This window comes from Zingiber officinale, chromosome 10B (assembly GCF_018446385.1).
Source record: "Zingiber officinale cultivar Zhangliang chromosome 10B, Zo_v1.1, whole genome shotgun sequence".
Classification (NCBI taxonomy): domain Eukaryota; kingdom Viridiplantae; phylum Streptophyta; class Magnoliopsida; order Zingiberales; family Zingiberaceae; genus Zingiber; species Zingiber officinale.
The window spans coordinates 23,054,875-23,080,288 of NC_056005.1; the positions used below are offsets into that span (position 1 = coordinate 23,054,875).

A 25,414-nucleotide genomic window follows, 5' to 3' on the forward strand; every position below is an offset into this window, starting at 1 on the left:
AGGGATCCGGGCGCCCGGAAAGCAAATTATATCTAGCCAAGTCATCGCCACGTGGAGCATCTCGGTTTGAGCAGCTACGTCACATTCCAGGCACCCGGAAGGAATCCAGGCGCCCGGAGCAACATATAAAAGAAGCCCCAGGCAGGAGCTTCAGAAATCAATAATCAAGCTGAGAACTCTTCTACTGCTGGTCCTGCTGCTCTACGTTCCTGCGACGCCAACAAAGCTCCGACAAAGTGCTCCTTCGGTTTTTAGTTAATTTCTTTGTCAATATTACTTTGTTTCACTAGCATTTCCTGTATTCATTTTGTAATTATCTTCGAATTGCTAGTGATTGCCCAACGAAAGTGGTCAAGGACCACGGGCCTTCGAGTAGGAGTCGTCACAGGCTCCGAACGAAGTAAAAACAACTGTGTTCATTTACTTTTCTGCTGCGTAGTTTTACTCGACTTTTCGAATCGATATTCACCCCCCCCCCCTCTATCGAACGATCACGGTCCTACACATCCTACACGAGAAGAAGAAAACAGAAGAAATGCTTCCCACAGAGAGATTGGAATGTTCTCAGGCGACCCGACTGGAGGAGACTCCAACCGAGCCAGAAAGAGTTATGCTCGGCAGTTATCCATTCACGCAGTGGGATACAGCAAGGAGAAGGCAGAAGGGCCAGAGATCAGTTTCGGTCCCAAGGACTTCGAAGGAGTGGAGGTCCCTCATGATGATGCGCTAATCATCAAGGCGATGATCGCCAACTACACAGTCCACCGGACTTTTGTCGACACAGGAAGTTCGGTAAATATTATTTTTAAACAAGCATTTGATTTATTGCAAATTGATCGGGCCGAGCTCCGACCCATGACAACCCCTCTATATGGCTTCACCGACAATGAAGTCATGTCGATCGGGCAAGCAAGGCTAGCCATCTCGCTCGGAGAGGAGCCATTGGTCAGGACGCGCACTACGAATTTCATCGTAGTGGATGCGCCATCGGCGTACAATGTAATATTGGGCTGACCAACCCTCAACGAACTTCTGGCCGTAGTATCCACTTATTACCAAAAGATCAAATTTCCTGTGGGGAATCTAGCGGACGAGGTCCGGGGCGACCAGGTGGCGGCTCAGCATTGTTACGTTGAAATGGTCAAGTCAGAAGCCAAAGTAGTCAGGAAATGCCCCCGGTTAGAAGTGAACGCCATCAGAGAGAAACCTCCCACGCTGATGTATGACAACAAGGAGGAGGTACACATTCACCCGAGTCGCCCGGAGGCTACTACTTTCGTAGCATTCGATCTGCCGGACCAGCAGAAGGAGGAATTGGTTGCCTGCCTTCGAAAGAACCGTGACGTATTTGCTTGGTCGACTCACGAGTTGCCCGGAGTCGATCCAAGCGTGGCGCAGCATGAGCTGCATGTCCGGCCAGATGCCCGACCAGTCAAGCAAAGGAAGCGCGACTTCAGCACCGAGCAAGATTTGATCATCTGGGGCGAGGTTGACAAGCTGTTGGAGGCCGACAGATCAGGGAGATTCAATTCCCTACTTGGCTCGCCAACGTGGTATTGGTATCTAAGCCAGGTAATAAATGGCGAGTGTGCATTGATTTCAGGGACTTGAACAAGGCATGCCCCAAGGACTCCTACCCCTTACCGCGGATCGATTAGATGGTGGACTCGACAGCCGGGTACGAGCTAATTTGCATGCTTGATGCCTATCAGGGCTATCATCAGGTGCCCCTCGCGCGCGAAGACCAGGAGAAAGTCAGCTTCGTCACGGCTAACGGGACGTTCTGCTATAAGGTCATGTCGTTCGGGTTAAAGAACGTCGGTGCCACCTATCAGCGGATGATGAACAAAGTGTTCTGGAAATAGATCGGACAGAATTTAGAGGTATACGTCGACGACATTCTCATTAAGTCTCTCCGATCTGTCGACCTGTGTGCAGACATAGAAGAAACTTGCCAGACGCTGAGAAAGTACGGGATCAAGCTCAACTCGATGAAGTGTCTGTTCGGTGCTAAAGGCGGACGTTTTCTAGGCTACATCGTCACCGAACAGGGGATCGAAGCGAACCCCGGCAAAGTAAAGGCGCTCCAAGACATACCCCCGTCCCGCAATCTAAAAGAGGTGCAGATGTTGACCGGAAGAATCACAGTTTTCTCAAGGTTCATCTCCAAATCATCCGATCGGAGCCTGCCGTTCTTCAAAATTCTGTGGCGAGCGACCAAGTTCCAATGGGATAATGGGTGTGACCAGGCCTTTGAAGAGCTCAAGCAATATCTCAGTTCCCTGCCCATCTTGGCCAAGCCAAGCGTAGGGGAGCCTCTTTGGATTTATCTATCATCCATCGAGTATGCGGTTGGATCGACATTAGTCAGGCAAGAGGGGGAAATACAACAACCAGTGTATTTTTTGAGTCACATATTGAAAGATACCGAGTTGCGCTACACCGGTCTCGAAAAGCTCGCTTATGCTTTAGTTCTCGTCGCCCGGAGTCTCCGGCCCTATTTCTTGGCGCACTCCATAATCGTAATGACCGACAGCGCCTTGAGTCGGGTATTGCTCAACCCCGAGGCATCCGGTCGGCTGATCAAGTGAACCACTGAGCTCAGTGAGTTTGACATCCAATACCAACCCTAATCAACCATAAAAGCACAAGCATTGGCGGACTTCATCACGGAAGTACAGAATCCAGAGCCGGAATCCACATGGAAGGTATACGTGGATGGGTCGTCCGCTCGTCATGGGAGCGGAATTGGCATCTTACTCATATCTCCTAGAGAAGACCGGATGCAGTTATCCATCCGACTGGATTACCGAGCCACCAACAATGAAGCTGAGTACGAGGCACTCATAGTCGGCCTTCAAGCTGCTCGGCATGTCAGTGCCACCAAAGTACTCCTATACTCAGACTCACAGTTGGCAGCCCAGCAGTTGAACGGAGCGTTCGAGATCAATAGCGCGTGGCTCAGGCTATATGCGGAGGCCTTCGACAAGCTCAAGGCGAACTTTCAAGAGGTTGTCATACACAAGATTCTCCGATCAAAGAACCAAACAACAGATGAACTGACAAAGCTGGCCAGTGCAATGACGCCGATTGTCGCCAGTTGCCCCATCGAGCAGGTCTCTCTAGTGGCGCGCGTTGACCGATCGGGAGGGATACCATTTCCGAAGGATTGGAGAACACCCATCATCGAGTTTCTCCAATCAGAGGGTGAACAGGGAAACCATGAAGCCGATCGAACTCTGAGGAAGCGAGCCACTCGGTTCACATTAGTAGGCGAGCAATTATATAAAAAGGCATTTTCACGCCCTCTGCTCAAGTGTGTGGGTACCGAGGATGCTGAATATATCCTTCAAGAGGTACATCAGGGTTCTTACGGAGGACATCCAGATGGCCGGTCACTAGCGCGGAAAGTTATTATGGCCGGATACTTCTGGCCAACACTTCAGGAAGACGTGAGCCGAGTGGTGGCCACTTGCTTATCCTGTCAAAGGCACTACAATTTGACACATCGACCGACCGCCGAAATGAAAACATCCACTGTCGCATGCCTGTTTGACCAGTGGGGAATGGACATAGTCGGCCCTTTTCCTATGGCGACCGGCTAAAGAAAGTTTCTGCTTATAGCTGTGGATTACTTCTCCAAATGGGTGGAAGCCGAGCCGCTAGTGAGGATAACGGAAAGTATAGTCAAGAAGTTCATATGGCAGAATATCATCCGCCGATTCGGTATTCCTCGTCGACTCGTCTCGGATAATGGGAGGCAGTTCACAGGTCAAGAGCTAAAGGAATGGTGTGATGGTTATGGCATACAGCAAGCTTTTACCTCCGTGGCCTACCCCCAGAGCAATGGACAAGCTAAGGTCACCAACCGGGAAATCCTTCGAATATTGCGTGTGTGGCTTGACCATCTGGGAGGCAGTTGGGTGGACGAATTGCCTAGCGTATTATGAGCGCTACGAACGACCCCCCAAAGAGGGAACTGGCATCACTCCTTTCCATCTGGTTATGGCGGGGAAGCTGTTGTCCCCGTGGAAATTGGCGTTGAGTCCGATCGAGTGTTGCACTACGACGAGGGAAATGACGAAAGAAGACGGATGGAACTCGACATGATCAACGAGGCTCGCGACAAGGCGGTTGCCTGGCTTGCAGCCTACCGACAGAGAATGCGGCAAAGTTATAATAGGCGAGTAATCCCTAGATCTTTTCATGTGGGCAATCTAGTCTGGAAAAGGATTAAGTCGGTCAGCGACGTCAAAAAGTTGAAAGCTCCATGGGCAGGCCCATTCAAAGTGGTGGAGAAGCTGCAATCAGGCGCCTGCTATTTGGAAGATGCGGAAGGAAGAAGGCTGGATCGACCGTGGAACGCAAATCACCTCCAACCTTACAGAGCCGGATGAGAGGTGCACGAGTGAATTTATGTACCCTTGCATGTATGTATTCTTGTTAGACGCAGGAAGGAAAGAAAAAAAATCAATTTCACCAATCCATTTCTTAACAAGCGCGTCATTGGCGATCGAGCGATGACCTTAAACCCTCGCGTCATCGACGGTCGAGCGGCAACCTTAAACCCTTGCGTCATCGACGGTCGAGCGGCGACCTTAAATCCTCGCGTCATCGACGGTCGAGCGGCGACCTTAAATCCTCGCGTCATCGACGGTCGAGCGGCGACCTTAAACCCTCACGTCATCGACGGTCGAGCGGCAACCTTAAACCCTCACGTCATCGACGGTCGAGCGGCGACCTTGAACCCTCGCGTCATAGGCGGTCGAGCTGCGACCTTAAACCCTCACGTCATCGACGGTCGAGCGGCGACCTTAAACCCTCATGTCATCGACGGTCGAGCGGCGACCTTAAACCCTCGCGTCATAGGCGGTCGAGCTGCGACCTTAAACCCTCACGTCATCGACGGTCGAGCGGCGACCTTAAACCCTCGCGTCATCGACGATCGAGCGGCGATATTAAACCCTCACGTCATCGGCGGTTGAGCGACGACCTTAAACCCTCGCGTCATCAAAGGTCGAGCGGCGACGTTAAACCCTCGTGCCATCAACGGTCGAGCGACAACCTTAAACCCTCGTGCCATCGACAATCGAGCAGCGTAAAGGTTGCACTCGTATGATCGGTCGATAAATAAGGACAAGACGATCGCCTAATCATATTTAAAGACAATCGAAATATCGAAGAAAATTGTCAAAGATAAGGCAAGATCAAATTATGCCTTAAAAGTTTATGCCAACCGGGTACACACGGTGGCAGACAAGTACAGCTCAAAAGATCACTTAGCAGACCGAGCAAAAAGAAACACTTTAAAGGGTTCACTCCAAATAAACTAGGGCATCGTCGGGGATAGAGTCATTGAGCTGGTCGCGATCAATTGTAGCGCCGGGCAGATCGGCAGGCAGATGCCCCTTTTTCTTGAGCTGATCAAAAATGTTGTCCACGGCGCAGCCAAAGAGTCTGAGAACTCGGGCAACGAACTTATCCACAAAGGTGTCGGACCGGATGTAAGCCACCTTCATCTCCTCGAATCGGCTAGGCTCGCTTTCTTTATGGGCCTCCAGGGCCGACCGAGTGCTCTCCAGGTCTGCCTTCACCACCGCAAGATTGGCGTCCTTATCGGATAGCTGGCTTCTTAAAGTGGCTTCTTCGAACTCGCGGGCTTGCTGCTCGGACACCAGCAGACCCTCGGCATTTTTCAACTTGTCTTCTGTCTGCTTTAACTTCTGTTCGAGAGCCCGGGCTTCCACATTTTTCTTCTCCAGATCCTCAACAACCCTTTGCTTGCAGTTGGTGGCCAGAGTGATTTTACCCTCGAAGGTGGAGATCTCTTTCTTGAGTCGGTCAATATACCCGACCTGCTCGGCGCTCTTACCCCGTTCGGCGGTCAGTAGCTCTTCGCTCTTGGCTAAGTCGGCTTACAGTTGGGCCACCTGGGTGTCGTTCAAACCATGAGTGGTACCCGACTGCCCAGAAGCTTCCTTCAGCCACTTCAGCTCATCTTCTATAAAGGCGAGCCTCTGGCACATCGCCAGGTCGTCCATCCAAAACTGCGAAAATCAAAACTCGGAGTAGGTTAGAAACAGAGCCATGTTAGGTGGGGTGAGAGCTGAAGAAAAAACTTACGCCAGTAAGCTGCCTAGTATGGCTATCCGCTAGCACACCCGGAGGCGCGCCCGCCGCTCGGACGCGTGCATCTTCCCACACCTCGGCCAAGTGGCCCCGAATGATGATTCGGTGTTCAATCTGACCGGCCGAGCTCCCGGTCGCTGAAAGTTCTTCGGTAGGAAGGTGGAGGGTCACCGTAACGCGTCTTCGGCCTGTCGGGGCTGAATGGGAAGACATCGATCGGCCCGCACAGGAGGCAGAGGGCTCAGGGTTGATACTTGACCTTAAGATGCGGCCCTGACCCGATAGTGGTGGTAGGTTGGCAATTGGAGAGGCGACTAGAGGGATGGAGGGCGTTCAGTCGGAAGAGACATCGGCTGCCTCCAACAATGCCGACCCAGAAGCACTAGGCTGGTCGGCGACCCTCACCGCCGAAGATGAGGAATGAGCGGTTTTTGCCTCTCGACGCCTCTTTCGTGTATGCTCAAGTGGCACCTCCGATTGCAAGTCTTCCTCTGGAGTTAGCCGACTGGCCGAAGGATCTACGATCTGCACACCAGTTGTAGCTCCTTCAACAGGCGCCTGATCGGACTCTCTGTTGGCCTCTTGAATAGACCCCCGTTCGGAAGGTATCAGTTCTGGGAGATCTTCCGGCTGAAACCCCCTTCGGCCAAGACTTCGACCACTACCTTGTCAATATCGGCAGTGGTAAGCTTTGATTGCCCGACCAAGCGCACCCTCATCATGATGTCGGTTGCAAAATAAAGAAAGAAATCAGTTAGATAGAGAGAAAAGAGGTAAATGAATTGTGTACCTAAGTTGACCGGCTCGTCTGGGCTGATCGGACTAAGGCCAAAGAGTGCCAGGACTCCTTCCTCCAGCAACTTGTGAATGTTGAACTTCTATCCAACTAGCATGGAGGCAGCAAGCAAATAGGCAGGAGTGTTCTTGTAGCGAGGCAGCGAAGGTTGAGGCCCCAAAGAAAGTTGCCAAGTGGTTTGGAAGGAGAGCCGGTCGGGGAAGTGAACAAAAAAGAAGTATTCTCTCCAATGTTTATTGGAAGAAGACATCCTGTCAAAAAAGACCAGACCCGATCGAGCTTGCAAGAGGAAGGTGCCCGGCTGATTGTAAAGCTTTGGGTAATAAAAAAAGTGGAAAATCGAAGGGGTCAAGGGGATGCGATGTAAGAGGAATAAGATGATTACCCCGCATAAAAGGCGAAAGGAATTCGGAACTAGCTGGGAAAGGGATAAACCGAAGTATTTACAAACATCTAGGATGAAGGGATGAAGGGGAAGTCGCAGGCCGGCAGCAAATTGGTCGCGGAAGAAGCAGACACAGCCGGTCGGCGGAGCGGAAGGCCGATCGGTGGCTAGCGGGACATGGATCTCGTAGCCAGGAGGAAGTTCAAAAGTATTGGTTAAGGTTCGAGCATCATCCTCGTCGAACCTGGACTCCATAGTATCGTACCAGGGGCCCGAGGCAGAAGACAAAGGCTGCGATGCACCGACCATGGCAGAAGGAATGAAACGAGAGGAGTCGGGAAGAAGTGCAAAAAGAAGAGGGGGACAAGGGCAAGAAAAGGAGCTCGCCGGAAAATCAAAGAAGATAGAACATAAAGGAGCCACATAAGAAGGCAATAGACTCACTCGAGATGGAAGCAGCAAGGGAAGTAGAGGGATTTGCCGGAGAACACGAAGGATTCACCGGAGAACACGGAGGATTTTCCAAAGAACACGGAGGAAATCGCTAAAGAGCACGGATGAAGTCGCTGGAAGCAAAAGCACGGAAGAAGGAAGGCGGCAGCGATGAGCTTATAAACATCAAGAGATTTCGCCTAGCCGTCCGATCGACAACTCGAACACCTAGAGGCAGATCTGACCGTTAAAATTCAAATAATCCAAAGGTCACATCCCAGCCTGTCACTTCAAACGTGCACCGACAGGTGGCGACGAGTGGCGTGCATCGATAAGGCGGTTGTCAGAGTAATTAAGGAAGCATGCTTCACATCAATGCCTCGGGTTGGTGCGGGTTCCAAGAGATTTTGCAGAGAGCGCCCAGGCAACGACTCCATGAGCCGACCGAGCAAGGATAGAAGGCTCGTGGTTAGACGATCCTTCATGCCGGCCGATCAGCTCGCCGGAAGCACCCCTTCGAAAAGAAAATCGAGGCCAGTTAACAGAGCTCTGACCAAGAGGCACAGTTGACCAAAACGCCCGACAGGAAATCACATTTTCGCACCATTTTGTCCAGTCAGTCGGACTTACAACCTCCTTCGACTAGACTTAAAAGGGAGGCATGTGATCCGGTGATAACCCAGGAGGTCCCACCTCCAAGGGAGTTCAACGCTTGGGTGGTCGTCAAAGTCAAGAGGTGGTCAGCTAAGAGACTAGCCGAGCCGAAGTCCCTACAAGCCGATCGGCCGGAAGAGTTCGGAGAAGGTGGGCCAAGCCTACAACCCGATCGGCCAGAAGAGTTCAGAGAAGGTGGACCAAGCCTACAACTGGATCGGCCGGAAGAGTTCAAAGAGGGTTGGCTGAGCCTACAACGCACCGAGACCAGGGGCACTCACGACGATCGGTCTAGATATACTTGTAGGAGGTCAAAGAGTTGGTCGGCCGTATCGATCAAGGGAAGTCCAATCAGACTAACAACCGACAAATAAGATGGGGGATACGTGTCAACATCCTTTTGGGAGTCAATGTTGCCGGCTAACGGCGCGGATGGACAGAAAATCGTACGAAAGAAGATTCCGCCGCCTTGGCAGAGATGCGTTCGCCCCGTTATGGTAAGATTGTCAGGGATTCTTTCTCGATGTTAGCTTTTGGGGAAAGTTTGGGGATGCGCATCCGCTCGGGAAGCGTGTAGATAGAAGGCTCGTGGTTAGACGATCCTTCATACCGGTCGATCGGCTCGCCGAAAGCACCCCTTCGAAAAGAAAATCGAGGCCAGTTAATAGAGCTCTGACCAAGAGGCACAGTTGACTGAAACACCCGGCAGGAAATCACATTTTCGCACCATTTTGTCCAGTCAGTCGGACTTACAGTCTCCTTCGACTAGACTTAAAGGGGAGGCATGTGATCCGGTGATAACCCAGGAGGTCCCACCTCCAAGGGAGTTCAACGCTTGGGTGGTCGTCAAAGTCAAGAGGTAGTCAGCTAAGAGACTAGCCGAGCCGAAGTCCCTACAAGCCGATCGACCGGAAGAGTTCGGAGAAGGTGGGCCAAGCCTACAACCCGATCGGCCAGAAGAGTTCGGAGAAGGTGGGCCAAGCCTACAACCCGATCGGCCGGAAGAGTTTAAAGAGGGTTGGCTGAGCCTACAACGCACCGAGACCAGGGGCACTTACGCCGATCGGTCTAGATATACTCGTAGGAGGTTAAAGAGTTGGCTGGCCGTATCAATCAAGGGAAGTCCAATCAGACTAACAGCCGACAAATAAGATGGGGGATACGTGTCAACAACCTTTTGGGAGTCAATGCCGCCAGCTGACGGCGCGGATGGACAGAAAATCGTACGGAAGAAGATTCCGCCGCCATGGCAGAGATGCATTTGCCTCGTTATGGTAAGATTGTCAGGGATCCTTTCTCGATGTTAGCTTTTGGGGAAAGTTTGGGGATGCGCATTCGCTCGAGAAGCGTGTAGATAGAAGGCTCGTGGTTAGACGATCCTTCATGTCGGCCGATCGGCTCGCCGGAAGCACCCCTAGAAAAGAAAATATAGGCCAATTAACAAAGCTCTGACCAAGAGGCACAGTTGACCGAAACACCCGGCAGGAAATCACATTTTCGCACCATTTTGTCCAGTCAGTCGGACTTACAACCTCTTTCGACTAGACTTAAAGGAGAGGTATGTGATCCGGTGATAACCCAGGAGGTCCCACCTCCAAGGGAGTTCAACGCTTGGGTGGTCGTCAAAGTCAAGAGGTGGTCAGCTAAGAGACTAGCCGAGCCGAAGTCCCTACAAGCCGATCGGCCGGAAGAGTTCGGAGAAGGTGGGCCAAGCCTACAACCCGATCGGCCAAAAGAGTTCGGAAAAGGTGGGCCAAGCCTACAACCCGATCGGCCGGAAGAGTTCAAAGAGGGTTGGCTGAGCCTACAACGCACCGAGACCAGGGGCACTCATGCCAATCGGTCTAGATATTCTCGTAGGAGGTCAAAGAGTTGGCCGACCGTATCGATCAAGGGTAGTCCAATCAAACTAACACCCGACAAATAAGATGGGGGATACGCGCCAACATCCTTTTGGGAGTCAATGCCGTCGGCTGACGACGCGGATGGACAGAAAATCATACGAAAGAAGATTCCGCCGCCTTAGCAGAGATGTGTTCGCCCCGTTATGGTAAGATTGTCAGGGATCCTTTCTCGATGTTAGCTTTTGGGGAAAGTTTGGGGATGCGCATCCGCCCGGGAAGCGTGTAGATAGAAGGCTCGTGGTTAGACGATCCTTCATGCCGGCCGATCGGCTCGCCAGAAGCACCCCTTCGAAAAGAAAATCGAGGCCAGTTAATAGAGCTCTGACCAAGAGGTACAGTTGACCGAAACACCCGGCAGGAAATCACATTTTCTCACCATTTTGTCCAATCAGTCGGACTTACAGCCTCCTTCGACTAGACTTAAAGGGGAGGCATGTGATCCAGTGATAACTCAGGAGGTCTCACCTCCAAGGGAGTTTAACGCTTGGGTGGTCGTCAAAGTCAAGAGGTGGTCAGCTAAGAGACTAGCCGAGCCGAAGTCCCTACAAGCCGATCGGCCGCAAGAGTTCGGAGAAGGTGGGCCAAGCCTACAACCCGATCGGCCAGAAGAGTTCGGAGAAGGTGGGTCAAGCCTACAACCCGATCGGCCGGAAGAGTTCAAAGAGGGTTGGCTGAACCTACAATGCACCGAGATCAGGGGCACTCACGCTGATCGGTCTAGATATACTCGTAGGAGGTCAAAGAGTTGGCTGGCCGTATCGATCAAGGGAAGTCCAATCAGACTAACAGCCAACAAATAAGATGGGGGATACGTGCCAACATCCTTTTGGGAGTCAATGCCGCCGGCTGACTGCGCGGATGGATAGAAAATCGTACAGAAGAAGATTCCGCCGCCTTGGCAGAGATGCGTTCGCCCCGTTATGGTAAGATGTCAGGGATCCTTTCTCGATGTTAGCTTTTGGGGAAAGTTTGGGGATGTGCATCAGTCCGGGAAGCGTGTAGTCAGCCCGTCGAAGCTCTATATAAGGTGGGAAGCAGCCATCTGCAGAGGTACGCGCATACGTCCTCTAGAACCACCATTTACTTCTTCTTTGCTTCCTCTATTCTCTTCACTTGCCGGTCTGTGACTTGAGCGTCGGAGGACCGTCGTCGGGAACCCCCTCCCGACTTGGCACTAACGACTTGTGGTTGCAGGAGCGAGGGAGCATCAGTGTAGACGAAGAGCCACCTCAACGTTGTTCTCCAGTGACCATCTACTCAGCTTCAGGGCATGATTATATATATATAACTATATCTTAATTAAAATACAATTTAAATTTTTATAGTTTAGAAAAAACAACTATAAGACATAATTATGCCTCAGCCCGGATCCTCTGGACCACTTTTTGCAGTCCAGGGGATGATCCCTTGATGTGAATTGGTGGGGATGAATGGTCCCCACCTATTTTATGAATAGGGACTATTCATTTCATCAATCTATACTAAAAGACTATCCCCTAAACTGAAAAAAGGGTCCAAGGATCTGCCTACCTACAAGCATATAAGTTATAAAAGATTTCTTAAACAATATCCTTAGAAAAATATAAAAATATTTATCAGTAAAATTCAATTATTTGAAGGAGAGTTTTAATGCAAAATAAAATTATTGCTTGACTTAAAGTTACGGATTTAAATTGTAAAAATTACCTCTGGTAAAAACTAAATTAAGCCTATATAGTTTTGGCCCGTCTCTTTTTCGGGATCAGGGAACTACGTGTATCCATCAAATAGATACTTTTATAATTAAACAAATTTAATTAAGAGGTTGAATAAAATCTCAAGCCATAAATGTTGCAGTGATTCAATTCATTTTAGATTCTAAATGACTTCCTTAAACAAAATGTGGAACCGTGTCATTTTAGTAAAAAGTATCAGACTGTCAGAGTGACACGATATAATCAGAAATTTTATATCGAGGGACAAAAAAAGTATATATTTATTTTATATCGAATGACATAAAATATTTATGTTGACTTCCTTAAACATCCATTTGTTTTTCTTTCACCTCCTATTCTTATATCCTATACAATACACCTCTTACACTTGCCCCGGCTCTGTCCCTTGCAGTCAGCGGAGTTTAGATTCTTAGTTGAGTTTTAACTCTCTGACAATTTTTATCCTAAATACTTACTACTAAATTATGTCTTTGAGAGAACTCGTATATGATTAACTCAATTGAGATCGGATTCTTGATCTCAAAAAATTCTCTAATCCGATCTCAAAAATTTCTCTCCCCGTGTCTCATTCAATTTTTTTTTTAAATTTCTAATTATGTCAATGAAATTTTAATTTTAGAATTTAGAGATTGATTTATAGTATTAAGCACATAAAAATTTCCAATTTTTTTTATATATACAGAGCATACTGCATACTTAAGGTATCATTTTTTATACCATTTGTTTTATTTAAAATATTTTATATATTTAATATTGGAATCCAACCTTTAAACCCTGAGATAAAATATCAAATCAGATCCTCTGTCCTAAGATTCCTGTATCTTCGAGTCCCCTCATCGATCGAACGAGCATAACATCCTCGTAATGTGTACTACATCCTTGAGATGTGATCTACCCCATCCGATCAGTGAGAGTGTTAGGATCAAAAAATGCTGGGGGGTTGAATAGCTCTTCGCGCTTGTTGATGTGCTTCTTCGATGATGTGCTTCTTTAATGATGTGCAACGGAATAAACAACAAGAAACACACTCACAACGCTAACACTAATGATTTACTTGGCATCCACCTCAAGAAGAGGTGACTAATCCAAAGATCCGCCCCTCACTCACTCATCCACTATGAAAACACTCTTTTACGGTAACTATCGAAGACGGAGAAGCCTTGTACAAGATCACACACAAAGATATACAAGAAGAGCAAACCACAAGTTAATACAATATCACATGTTACAAGATTTACACGACAGAAATCCTAGGTTGCTTTTCTTTTTACTTGAGTACACCTCTTAACTTGTTTGGACGTACAATAATACTCCTCTCTAAGCCTCCAAGATCTGGTGTGGGTCAATGAGCTCAGTGGAGAACGGATCATGATGATCAGAGAGAAAGCGCTCGAAGCCGTGTCAAAGAAATCGCTCGCAATAGCTTTAAACCTGCGCAACAGTCAGATCTTAATCGATTGAATGACTCTCAATCGATTGTGGACGCTTTGAATCGATCGACCAATTGATCCAACCTTTCTCGCGTCTACGCGCGAGAAATACAGTCTCCAATTGATTGACCGATCGATTGGAGATGCCAAATCGATCGGCTGATTGATTGGGAAAGGTTCTGTGCTCGTAACAATTGCTCTCAATCGATCGACTGATTGATTGGGTCAAACCTTCTTCGCAGCACACATCCAATCGATCAACTGATCGATTGGATTACGATTTAATAAATCGGTTGATTGATTAACCCACCTTTGACTTGCCTAAATCAAGTCCAAGGTTCCCAAACCCAACATCCGGTCAATCGCGACCTATTAGAACCTCATGCCTAGCATCCGGTCAACTTTGACCTGTTAGGTCTCTTTCACCAAGTGTCTGGTCAAACCCTTTGACCCACTTGAACTTTTCTCTTTGTACCAAGTGTCCGGTCAACCTTGACCTACTTAGACTTCCATCAGATGTCCAGTCACCCTTGACCCATATAAATTTTCTCGTGCCAAGTATCCGGTCAATTCTTTGACCTACATGGACTTCCACCAAATGTCTGGTCACACTTGACCCGTCTGGATTTCCTCGTGCCAAGTATCCAGTTAATCCTTTGACCTACTTGGACTTCCACCAGATGTCCGGTCACATTTGACCCATTTGGATTTCCTCGTGTCTGGTTTCACTCACCAGGATTTTCCATCTGCCTAGCTTCACTCACTAGGATTTCCCATCTGCTTAGCTTCACTCACCAAGACTTTCACCTAACTTCACTCACTAGGGTTTTCACCTGATTTCACTCACCAGGATTTTCCTACTACCCGACTTCACTCACTGGGACTTTCACCTGCCTAGTTTCACTCACCAGGATTTTCCCACTGTCGGGCTTCACTCACTGGGACTTTCACCTGTCAGACTTCACTCACTGGGACTTTCCCACTGCCTAGCTTTGCTCACTAGGATTTTCCAATTGTCTAACTTTATTCACTTGGTTTTTCACCTGACTTCACTCATCAGGATTTTCCAACTGCATAGCTTCACTCACCCAAACTTTCAACTGCCTAACCTTCAATTAAGACTTTCCCAGTCAAGTATCCGGTCAATCCTTTGACCTACTTGACTCTTCTTCACATTTAATCGGTCAACCTTGACCAGAGGGAAATTGTATCAACAATCTTTCCAAACGGACGATTGCATCTGCAATCTCCATGTATTATTAAATCTCGAAATCCAAACATCAAAACTCAGACTTGAGCCAACTCAAGTCTAATCAACCTGATCAACTTTGACCCAAGAGATATTACACCAACAAAAGGACACAATAACATGTGAATCTTAGGACATACGATTTGATCTCGACAAAATACATAATCAGAAATAAATAAAAAAAAAACTAAATCGGACAGAGATCGGATATCAACTCAATTACCTTAAACAACACAAAATTTAATTCGACTCTGGTCGTCGAAGGGGTATTAATTAAAATTGAGGGTCTCTTGAACAATTGAGCTCCCTCCCGTCCCCCGCCGGCTCACCGCCGATGGTTGTTTGATTTCCGGCGGAGAGCGCACCCAGTCGCGGTGCGAAGCGAGTACAGGCGAGGGACAGGGAGGACTCCGACCTGAATCGATGCATGTCATTCTTCTTGGATGCTCTGTTGAGATCATATTTTATCGCCATCACACCCGCCCAACAAATCACCCCCGCGTCTCGGCCCAAACCCTATCTTCGTTACGTCGTCCTCTCTTTCTCGCTTTAGGTCTAGGGATTTGAGGTTCGCTGTGTATGGAGGATTCGGGACAACTGAAGCGAGCCTTGGTCGATTCTTCAGCGGGAGCGATCGCTGGTGGAATCTCACGGACAGTGACGTCACCCATGGATGTGATCAAGATTAGGTTTCAGGTCCTATCTTTGTTTCTCTGGATTTAAGATTTGTTTTCTTTTTTTCTTTTTCTTTTCATGATCAGTCTCTGAATGGTAATCTCGATATTCCATTTCTATGTTTAGCTACTGGTTCTTCATGTATTGTTGTAGAAAAAACATGAGTAAGTTGTTTGTGATTTTCTTTAGTTTTTTGTTTCTCATTTTAAAGTTTAAGGAACTGTAAGATGATTAACTGTTGCTGTCATGGTTTTATAACCAATCAGTTTACACTAAATCCGTCATTAACTTTCCCCTAAAGAGTGGATCGTTCTATTGGAAAGGTTGCATTGGAGAATATTTATATTCATTTAGGAATGGATTGACACACGCCTGAGTGTAGTGGGGCGCCCGGATACCAATTTTTAAGGGGCTCCGTTGGAGTTTGGTGTGTTTTTGAAGTATTTTCTAATGTTTTTGGTGTTTTTACTAAAACCAATCTTTGTTTTTGATGTCCTTAGGTGTGTAGATGAGTCTAGGTACTTGAAAAGTCAAGTAGGGTTGATTCTGGGTTGGTTTGGGTCATTTTGGAGATGTTTTAGTCTTGTCTTTGGGAAAACTAGATCAACAGAGAGGATACCTTATTTTCTTACTTAGAACACTTAGTTATTGTCCTCTAGTGAGCCTCACCTGTAAAGGGCCTTGAATCGTTGCCTCAACTATTTTCAATGTTTCAGGCTGTTTGCCTTCCGTACTTAGCACAGGACTTATCTAGCCGTTCTGTTTACCCCTTTTACAATTATTGTTCACATCTAGGTTACTTAGAAAAGGATTGAGGAGTTTTTTCCCAAGTGTTTTTCAGAAAGAAAAAGAAGGCAGAGCCAAGGTTTAAAATTTTGACCTGTACCGATGTTTCGACCTTGGACCGAAACGATATGATTTCGGTACCGTATCGTGTCGTGCCGATATAATTTTGGTATTTTTAAAATATAAAATATATTAATTAAAAAATAAAATATTTAACATAAATATTTTAAAAAAATAAATAATATAAAAAATAATCTTTAAAAAAGGAAAAGATATGAAAATAGATAAATAAATAAATAAAAATTTTATTATAATTTTTAAATTAAAATAAATGAAATATAAAATTAATTAGATAATTTTATTAGGGTTTAATAAAGTCTCTTTAGATTATCTCCATCATAGCTAAGAGTTAATTAAAATAATTAACCTAAGTTTAATTTAAAAAAAATCTGAAATCCGACACCACTCGCGAGCTCGCGCGACTTCGGCACTGCCGCGGGATTGCGCGACCCCTCAGCCATGGCCACGGGGACTGCATGACTCCTCCGACGCGACCGTGGTGGTCATGCGACCCCTTTGCAGCGGCCGCAGGGTCGCACGACGCCTTCGTGGCGGCAGCGGAAGGGTTATGCGACCCCTCCATTGCAGCCACGGGGTCGTGCAACACGTTGCAGCCGTTGCCGGTCTAATGCTGGGGTCGTGCCGGTACCAGTCGCCGAGCGGAACGAGACGTTTCGCCCGTTTCGACCGTCTCGGTATACCACTTTAAACCATGCGTAGAGCCCTATATGATCTAGTAGAGGTGTTAGTTCATAAAAAAAAACTTCTTATTAAGCAGAGAGTACGCACATGGAGAAAGGAAATTACAAAAAGGAACTTAAAGACTAGGAACTTAGAGTAAGGAATTTGCAAAGGAAATTACATAAGAAACTTACCTAAGGAAGATTTGCAGAAAGAAACTTGCACACACTTGCACTTACACACACTTGCTCTCTCAAACTCTACATGTTAAACTATGAGACTGAGGTTGTATTTATAGAGTGGGATGGCTTGAGAGTTTGCTTTGTCCCGTAGTAACTTGGTGATGAGGTGTCCTTCAACAGGGTGGAGGATGAGATGGTAAAGTAGTTGTCCTTTTGCTGAGTGGAGATGCCCACTGAATAAAGTAGGGGACAGTGGAGTAGGTGAAGAATCCATCGAGTTCTGCTTAGTGAGTTATGACATCACGGCTTACGTTTCTTTTGTTGTGATGTCATTGCTTACGTAGTTGGGAAGTTAGGGTTCCATTCTGTTGTCTAAATTGTGTTCACCGACAGAGTCCAAAGAAAGAGGGGGCTCTGGAGCTAGAGTTTCTCTTGCTTGGTCATCTGTTCTGGTGTGATCATTAGCTTAATGGATTCTTCATATTTTGAAGTTTTTCTAAATAAGACTCCTCTCCATCCCGACTCACAGCCATTTGTTTCCATTACCATGTAGTATGTGTCTAATAGAAGAGTCAGAATTAGAATGGTTTTTACCATTGCTTTGATTTGTCTTAGTAGGTTAATATCTCATTGATTAAAATATCTTTGAAGTTTTATTATATAGAGGTCCACTTATTTTTCCAATATTTTTTAAGTAATGTCTGACATAGTTAAGAAGCCCAAGAAAAACTCTTAAGGCTTTTGTCTTCCATTTTATCTAGAAACACTAGTAATTTGGCGTGATTTGTGGTTGAAGGGGTCATTTTCCTTGTCCTATTTCAGCTCCTAGAAATTTTATGTGTTTTGTTGCCCGTGTTATTTTCTTTTTGTAGACTGAGTCCATGTTTCTCGAAAAGGTTGAAGATAGTATGTAGATGAGCAAAATGTTCATCTTTTGTTTTAGAGAATACTAGGACATTGTTAATGTAGACATATGTAAACAGATAGTCGTTTCTAAAAATGTCATCCATCTTTCTTTGAAAGATCTGGGGTGCTACTTTAAGTTTGAATGATATTACTAACCATTCAAAATGTCCTTCTGGACATGAGAAGATTGTCCATTCGATAGAATCAGGATGTATCTTTACTTGTCAAAATCCTGATTTTATATCAAACTCAGAGTTCCATTTCGAGTTTTGTATTTTGTTTAGAAGTTGGTCTTTATTAGGTATTTTATACCCGTGCTCTTGATAATTATTATTTAATCTTTTGTAATTAAAGACCATTCTTGATTGTTTGTGTTTTTGTTCAGATTTTTTATTTACTATAAAGGTCGAGCTTCTATGTCTGGACGTAGATCATTGGATTGCTCCAGGTTTATTAATTGTTTAATGTCCATAGTACATTCTTTTGTCTCCCTGGTGTACTTGAAGTCTTGTACTAAGATATGGATTTATTATGAATAGTTTACAATATACCTCATCTCTTTCCCAATATTTAGTAGGGTTTTTCTCTATGATTTCTATTTTCTCTGGTCTAGAAATTAGGGCGTCTAAGCTGAGTTGGGTATTTAGTAATTGAAGTAAATACGATGGAGAATGTAAATTTGTAGGGATGTCTAAGTCTTTAGGATTCTTTGTTACTATTTCTAGATAAGGATTTAGATAAGGGCTAATGCAACCAAGTGTTTCTAGTTTTCCTGATATTCTTGGATAGCTAAGGAGCTATTAAAGTTCTGAGTATTTATCAAACCTGGACAATTTTTGTTTGTACAGTTGCAATTTTCTTTGTTTACTCTGATGGCTAGGGCATAGCCCATTGAGGTAAAAGGAATATTGGAAGGATCAGTAGTGGTAGGAGTATTAGAAGGGACATCACCACGTTTACACATGGTGGAAGGATAGTCGGAGACTATGGGGAAACAACGGGAGTGGAAAGGAAAATAGCATAGTCTTTGATAATGAGGACGACTCTCTTAGGAGCAAGAAAGTTAAGTCCCAAGATTAAGTGTATATTCGGGTGCAATAAAGACATAGCTTAGAAAGGGATGGGGGAGCACTAAAAAGATCGCAATTATTATAAAACTGTAAGTGTATATTGGTAACAAACTTAGTACATGACAGTTTTTGACCATCAAATTAAGTACTAACCAAAGGTTGTGTAACAATTTTGATAAGAGCAGGTAGTAAAATACCTAAAATAGTAGCTTCATCGATCATGGAGTTTGTTGCTCCATTGTCAAGGAAGGCACGAAGTGTAAATTCATGGCCATGGATGTTTACTAAACATCTAACCCATATATCTCAGGTTCTACCCGTATTACAAATACTTGGTGTTTTGATAAAAACCAGATCCATATCTTGTTCAGTAATCATGACACCTTTTCCTTTGTTAGTGTGTCAAGTGACGGTTATCGGGGGCTTGAGACTAGCGAGCTCATCTTCTATAAGGTTAAGTTGGGTTTCTAAGACTTTCAAGAAGTGTGTTTCTAGTACTGCTACGTGAGTTGTTATGGGTATGGAAATAGCAAAAGTTTATTCAAGGCATAGGTTACAAATTTTACGTCTACAAAGTTTGCATGTGCCTCGTTTATCGATGGCAAGGTAAAAGCCATATAGAAAACATGGAACATTACTTGTCCCCGTTTTTAAGGTCCAATCATGAAGGCATTCAGTGTGGTTGTATAGGTGAGGTGTTTGGAGGTGAGACATTGGAACATCAGGTCCATCTCAGTGCTCTTCTAAGTCATCAAAGCCATTTGTAGGGTTATTACTATTGTCATGATACCAGCCATATTTCTCAGTTATCCTAGAAGGGGTATATAGGAAGGAATTGACTAATTTGTAATTTGAAGAAGATGAGATTTCTTCTATATTAGTTATTGGCACAATGGAGTAGTAGATAGACGAAGTGTCTGATATGTCTGATTGGACTTCTACTAAATCTAAATCGGTACAAGTTACTAGTTTTGCTTCCCTAGTATATAAGTTTTTCTTAGTTGGGCAAGTGGATGGCATGTGCCTAGGTTTATTACATGCGAAACAAGTAATGATATTCACATATGTTTTCTTCGGCTTAAACCGTCAGACATGTTTATCTTTATTTAGATATAGTTTCTTTTCTCTACTCTTTCTTAAATAATACGTTTTCTTAGGCCTGACTTTGGGTTTGGTAGGCCTATTGGGCCTTTTTCTTCGTCTGTATTGTCGGTGTTGATTTTCTCTGTATTGTTGGGAGATTTGGCTAAAAATTAGTATTGTTGATTTTTAAGTTGTTTTTGTATCTATATGTAAGTACATTTCTCTTTTAGTATTGAGATGATGTGTTGTATTCACACTCCTATATTATCATATTGGGGGTGCTACCTTTATGTTTGTCTATGCCTTATGAATTTTCTTACCTAAGTCTTCTAGTAATTTACTAAACAATCGTTCGCCTAAATTGCCTAGGAAGTCATTGCAAAATGGTTTTATCAAGTTCCAACTAAAAAGTTGGAGTTGTTATAGATCTCTCATGACTTCCCTTTGCTGTAGATCTAGTTCTGTATTAGCATCTCTGGCGGTTAATAGTATGTGGATAGTATAACAAAATTTAAGATGTTATTTCCTTGTGATGCTATGCAAGCTATTTCTAGCTCTTGCTACTATTCTCATCATAACTTCTTCGGTTTCTATGTCAAGTTCATGTTTAGCTTGATTATCTTTTTGAACTGAGCCAATCCATTGTTCTAAGTAGATATCATATAGTCGAGGGTCATCACATTCTCCTATGTTTAAAAGTACAAAATTTTTCCCCAAATAAGTAATTTTTGGTGGTCTTTGTTTTTCTATGGTTCTAAGTAACATATTATTATTTGTATAAGGAATATTTTTGTTCTGGGAGGATGACCTTATCCATAATCCCTTGTAACCATTAAACTTTTGGGATACTAAATCACTAATGGGGGAGTTGTTACTAGTGGTCTTGGGGTAGATGTCGCAGTAGATTCTTTTGGGTTCATGAGGTTTACTTCTTCAGGCTGTTTTCTAGCGATAATATTTTGATCTTCATCAAATCTAGTTTTTTTGTTGTTTCTCAAATTGTTCCAGTTCTATTAATTCTTCTGAAGCTATGTATGTTGTTATTTTAGCGGTAAATATACGTATTCGTCTAAATCATCAAAAAAACTTGTGCTGTAGTTCTTGTTGAAACATACAGTTTATGTTGTCTTGTTGATGTACAAGTTGGTTAACTAATTGAAGGTGTTGGTTACTTAGTTGTTGTAATGTTTGTCTTGCATTCTTTAAGGTTTCTTCTGTAATTTTTTATGTAAGTATTTCAACATGCATTAAGTTATAGTTTTCTGTTTCTTCACCTTCCTCTGTTTGTGAAATAAAAGGTTTATAATCATTAAACCTAACCGTCAAGCTGCCATGTTCGTCTTTATACATGATTGACTCTGTAGGTTGAAGAGTTTGGGTTTGAGTTATGAGATTCATATTCTGGCTAGTCCTACTAGGTCTCCTGACAAGAACTCCTTTGGTTTTAGGCTGTAAATACCTTTTGATGTAAGAGCTTATAGTCTTTCCTAAGAAAATTATTTCTATTTGAACCTTATGTATTTGAAAGTTTCCATATCCTTTGGCTTAGACTAGAATTTTAATGTGTTTGATAAAGTCTAGAGTGATCATATTAAAGTTTGGGCAAAAATATATAATACCTATGTTGCTATTTATATCTACTTCAATAAGTCCAATGACAGCCTTTTCATCATCTGAAAATCTGGTGCCATATAGAACTAGGAATACTTTTGCTCTTATGTTTTTCCTAGTTAATCCTCTAAAACTAAATATAATTAGTCTTAGGTGAATTTAATTATGTCTTTGTTGTAAAATTGTTCTTACTGATTCTTCAGTCATAAGATTCAATCTTTCTTCTCCTCCATCAGGGAGATGGAGAGGTTGTGTCCTATGATGGCGATAAAGTGATTTAGAAAAAGATAGTATCCCTTGGTTATATAGTCTTCTTGGATTAAGTGAGTTTAATTCTTCATTGGAAAAGATCGTTAAGTTCCTTTCTACATCTATAAGATCTGCCAATTGATAAGTTGAGGTACTGTTATGTCCTTTGATTATGATATTATCTAACCAGGAAGTTGTATGTGTTTCCGTTTGTCCTCTCACTATTTGTGAGGAACTTGTGAAGGTCCAGTTTGATTTCTTGTTAGACTCATTGCGACTGTGTGGTATAAGAAGGACTAAGTTTTAGGTTGCCGTCTGGGGATGATTTTTCATGTAGATAGTTTGCTTAAGTCATTTGTTAAATTATCTATACTTTCTCCCCACTCGGTGACCTTGTTTGTTTTTTGAATTTGTGTTTCAACTTGAAGTAGTTTGTTTTCTAATATTGTGAGTCGGTGGAGTAATGATACTAGTAGTGCTATTATAATATTGTTTTGTTGGATTAAAACTTGATATCCTTTCCCAGTAACTTCAAGAGTACAAATAGCCGTTATCTTGGATTTTTGAAAATTGTCTGGAAAAGTCTAAGGCTTCTTCGTTATATGTATTTTTAAAATTCAGTTTGTTCATTTATATGTAATGTCTTCAAGTGTATTATGTAAATTCTTAAGGTCATCTGCTATCTGTGTTGTAATTAAGTCTTTAATTTGTAGTAGAATAGTTCTTGACTGAAGTTCAAAGTGTTTAGACTAAAGTTCAAAGTTCTTAAGTTTATTTTCTTCAATAAGTTTCAAAAGACTTAGGATTACTTTCTTGGTAGCAATAAGTAGATTTAGTTGACAAAACTCTTTGTTTAACGAGTCTTGTGCGTCTTTTAAGAAGTCTATGTTTTTTTTTAAGTCACTTATTATTTGTCTGTTGAATTAAAGTGATAGATACTTGTTCTAATATGTGTCTAGTCTATCTTTGTTGTGATTCTAAGGTCGTGCCTATACTGAGAAGTAGGTTAGTAATAGTGTTTAGATGTGGATCATCACCATGTAAACAATGAGCATATTTCCAAGATCTAATATAACAATGATGTTTGTGTTGGTCCGAAGTAATAATTTTTCTGGCCGGAAATTGTGATTCTCTCTCTCTCTCTCTCTCTCTCTGTGCGCACTTCATTTCCTTCTTCACTTGATAGATAATCATTGTTTTTCATATTTCTAGACATTTTTATGCACCTGATGGTATATGAGAAACTGTTTTACTGGCCAATTCAGGTTCAGCTAGAGCCAACATCTTCATGGGCCCTACGCCAAAGAGACCTGAATAAGTCTTCAAAATATACTGGAATTTTGCAAGCTACTAAAGATATTTATCGAGAAGAAGGTTTGCGGGTATGAACGATGTTAGATATTTTTGTCTTATGCTTCTATTGCCATCAAATGTTCCTTATTTATGGCTTAATGTATGATTTTGATCAGGAAAATGCATGATAAATGTATTGGCTTCAAGAGCTAATTCCTTTTGCTATTAAGTAATCAATATTATGCTAACCAAGTTTGACGTCTTTGTCAAGTCCTAGTCTCGGTGTCTTTCCAACCTCAACTATAGAGAAGAAGAATGAGTAAAGGTTTGTCTCAACTAGGATGGTGATGTATTTCCGTTGCCTTCTGTTCTGCTTGATCTGAAGTAGAAGATGATTTTGTTGCAGTTGATCTTAAGGTTTCATTTGTTTCTCGGCCTTGAGAACCCTTGTTGCCTTTTCCTTTGGTTATTCAACTACATTTGGTGTATCTATATGGGTTCTGGTTGCCATGAGAAACCTCGTCTTGGCCTTGGTGGCCTCGTCATCATATTCCCATATTCCCATTGTGTTCTTTACACCACTCATGACTTGCAAATGCTGACATTGGGACCGGCGGCAATGAGATCTAGATCAGTCGCAAATTATAGCTAAAATAAAGGACACTGTCACCAGAGTCCTCCTTTGAGCTCACATGGCTGATTCCTTAATGACCCAAAGAGACGAGATCTTCTCCACCTTGTCTGCTGGTTGAAGATCTATCAATCTTCATTAGTTGTTTCCTTAACTTCCTCAACAATCATTTTTGTAGCCTCTTTGCGCTCCTTTGTCTCCTCCCCATGATTGACTGCAAGAATTATATTGTTTATGGTTTGAAATCCCTCGGATTCTGTTGATCTCCACTTGTACTAGCCAAAGCCCTCTGGAACGAACCTATGTGATAGCCCAATGGTATGCTTGCTACCTTGTTGCATGAGTATACAAGGGAAATTTCTGATTCTTAATGTTGTGTTTTGGAACTCCAACGGAAAAATCTTGGTTGTTCAGAGGGTGTATGGCTCAGAATTTCAATTCATAGAATAGATTATAAAAAAATTTTTTGTACGCTTAGAAACTCCATGTAGGAAGGAAATTTATCACTCTTATTCTTACAGATGCATTAGGCATTGGGAAGGTGTATGCATTAAATGGGTACTGTTTTTTCGCTTTTAATTCTTGCAGATGCATTAGGCATTGAGGAGATGCATGCATAGGAAGAATACAGGAACTTGAACAGATATATGCCTCATGGAATTTTGTCAAAAATAGATAAAATTAAGAAAAATGTGGGAGCTCCTTTTTCTTATGTTTTACTATGAAGGATAGGTAACTGCCAATGTCACTGTTGCTGAAATAGAACTGCTGAACCTTATTTAGCCTTTGATGAACTTCTTATGGTTCTATACGGGATTGGCTAGTGGCTGGCTATATCTTTCTTCAAACTGGATGAACCATGTTCTAAGTTGGATATTTAGTTTAGAGAAGTTTTAGTCAAGGTGCAAAATCTTGAGCCATATCAGAGTTTCGATCTTTGACTTTCGGTACTGTGCCAATGTTCCAGTGCATGATACTAGTGACAGGTTGGAGATTGAAAGAGGAAGGAGAACAAACACAAGAAGGGGACATTGTTTGTGCCGAGTTGTATGGAGTTTCGATAATTTACCGGAATGATACATTTCAACCGTTTCACCTGACACGATATGAGATTCAAACCATGGTCTTAGTGAGAGGATCTTTTAACCCTTTATTTCTATCTTTCTTAGAAAATTGGTTGTACATTAGAACCTAGAAAATAGAATAAAATAATTTAGAATGTTGCAGATGTTTGTTTTTTGAATGAATTATTGCCAAGTTGATTTTGTTTCACCTAGAGTCTAAACAAAACAGGGATTTTGGAGAGGGAATGTTCCAGCTCTACTATTGTACATGCCTTATGCAGCTATACAATTTACGACTCTGCACTACTTAAAGACTCTTGCAGCAGGCTCATCCAAAACTGGTATGCTTTTATTTGGAGCCTGTGAATTTTCTATCTGAAAATTAATTGTACTAGCTTTCACATTTAATTGAATGTGCTTTTTTACATA

The 25,414-nt window shown here is 43.6% G+C and overlaps 1 protein-coding gene across 4 annotated transcripts in view; it reads left to right on the forward strand.

Moving 5' to 3' along the window:
• Positions 1–14,948: 14,948 nt before the first annotated feature.
• LOC122028864 (mitochondrial thiamine diphosphate carrier 2-like) overlaps positions 14,949–25,414 on the forward strand; it is a 47,335-nt gene continuing 36,869 nt past the window's right edge. For all 4 annotated transcript variants that reach the window (XR_006124982.1, XM_042587803.1, XM_042587802.1 and 1 more), the window contains exons 1-3: positions 14,949–15,390; positions 23,263–23,379; positions 25,215–25,326. Coding sequence is in view for 3 of the 4 variants with exons in the window: in XM_042587803.1 (XP_042443737.1) it covers positions 15,274–15,390; positions 23,263–23,379; positions 25,215–25,326 (346 nt within the window). In the remaining variant the exon portion in view is untranslated. The remainder of the gene's footprint in view (positions 15,391–23,262; positions 23,380–25,214; positions 25,327–25,414) is intronic.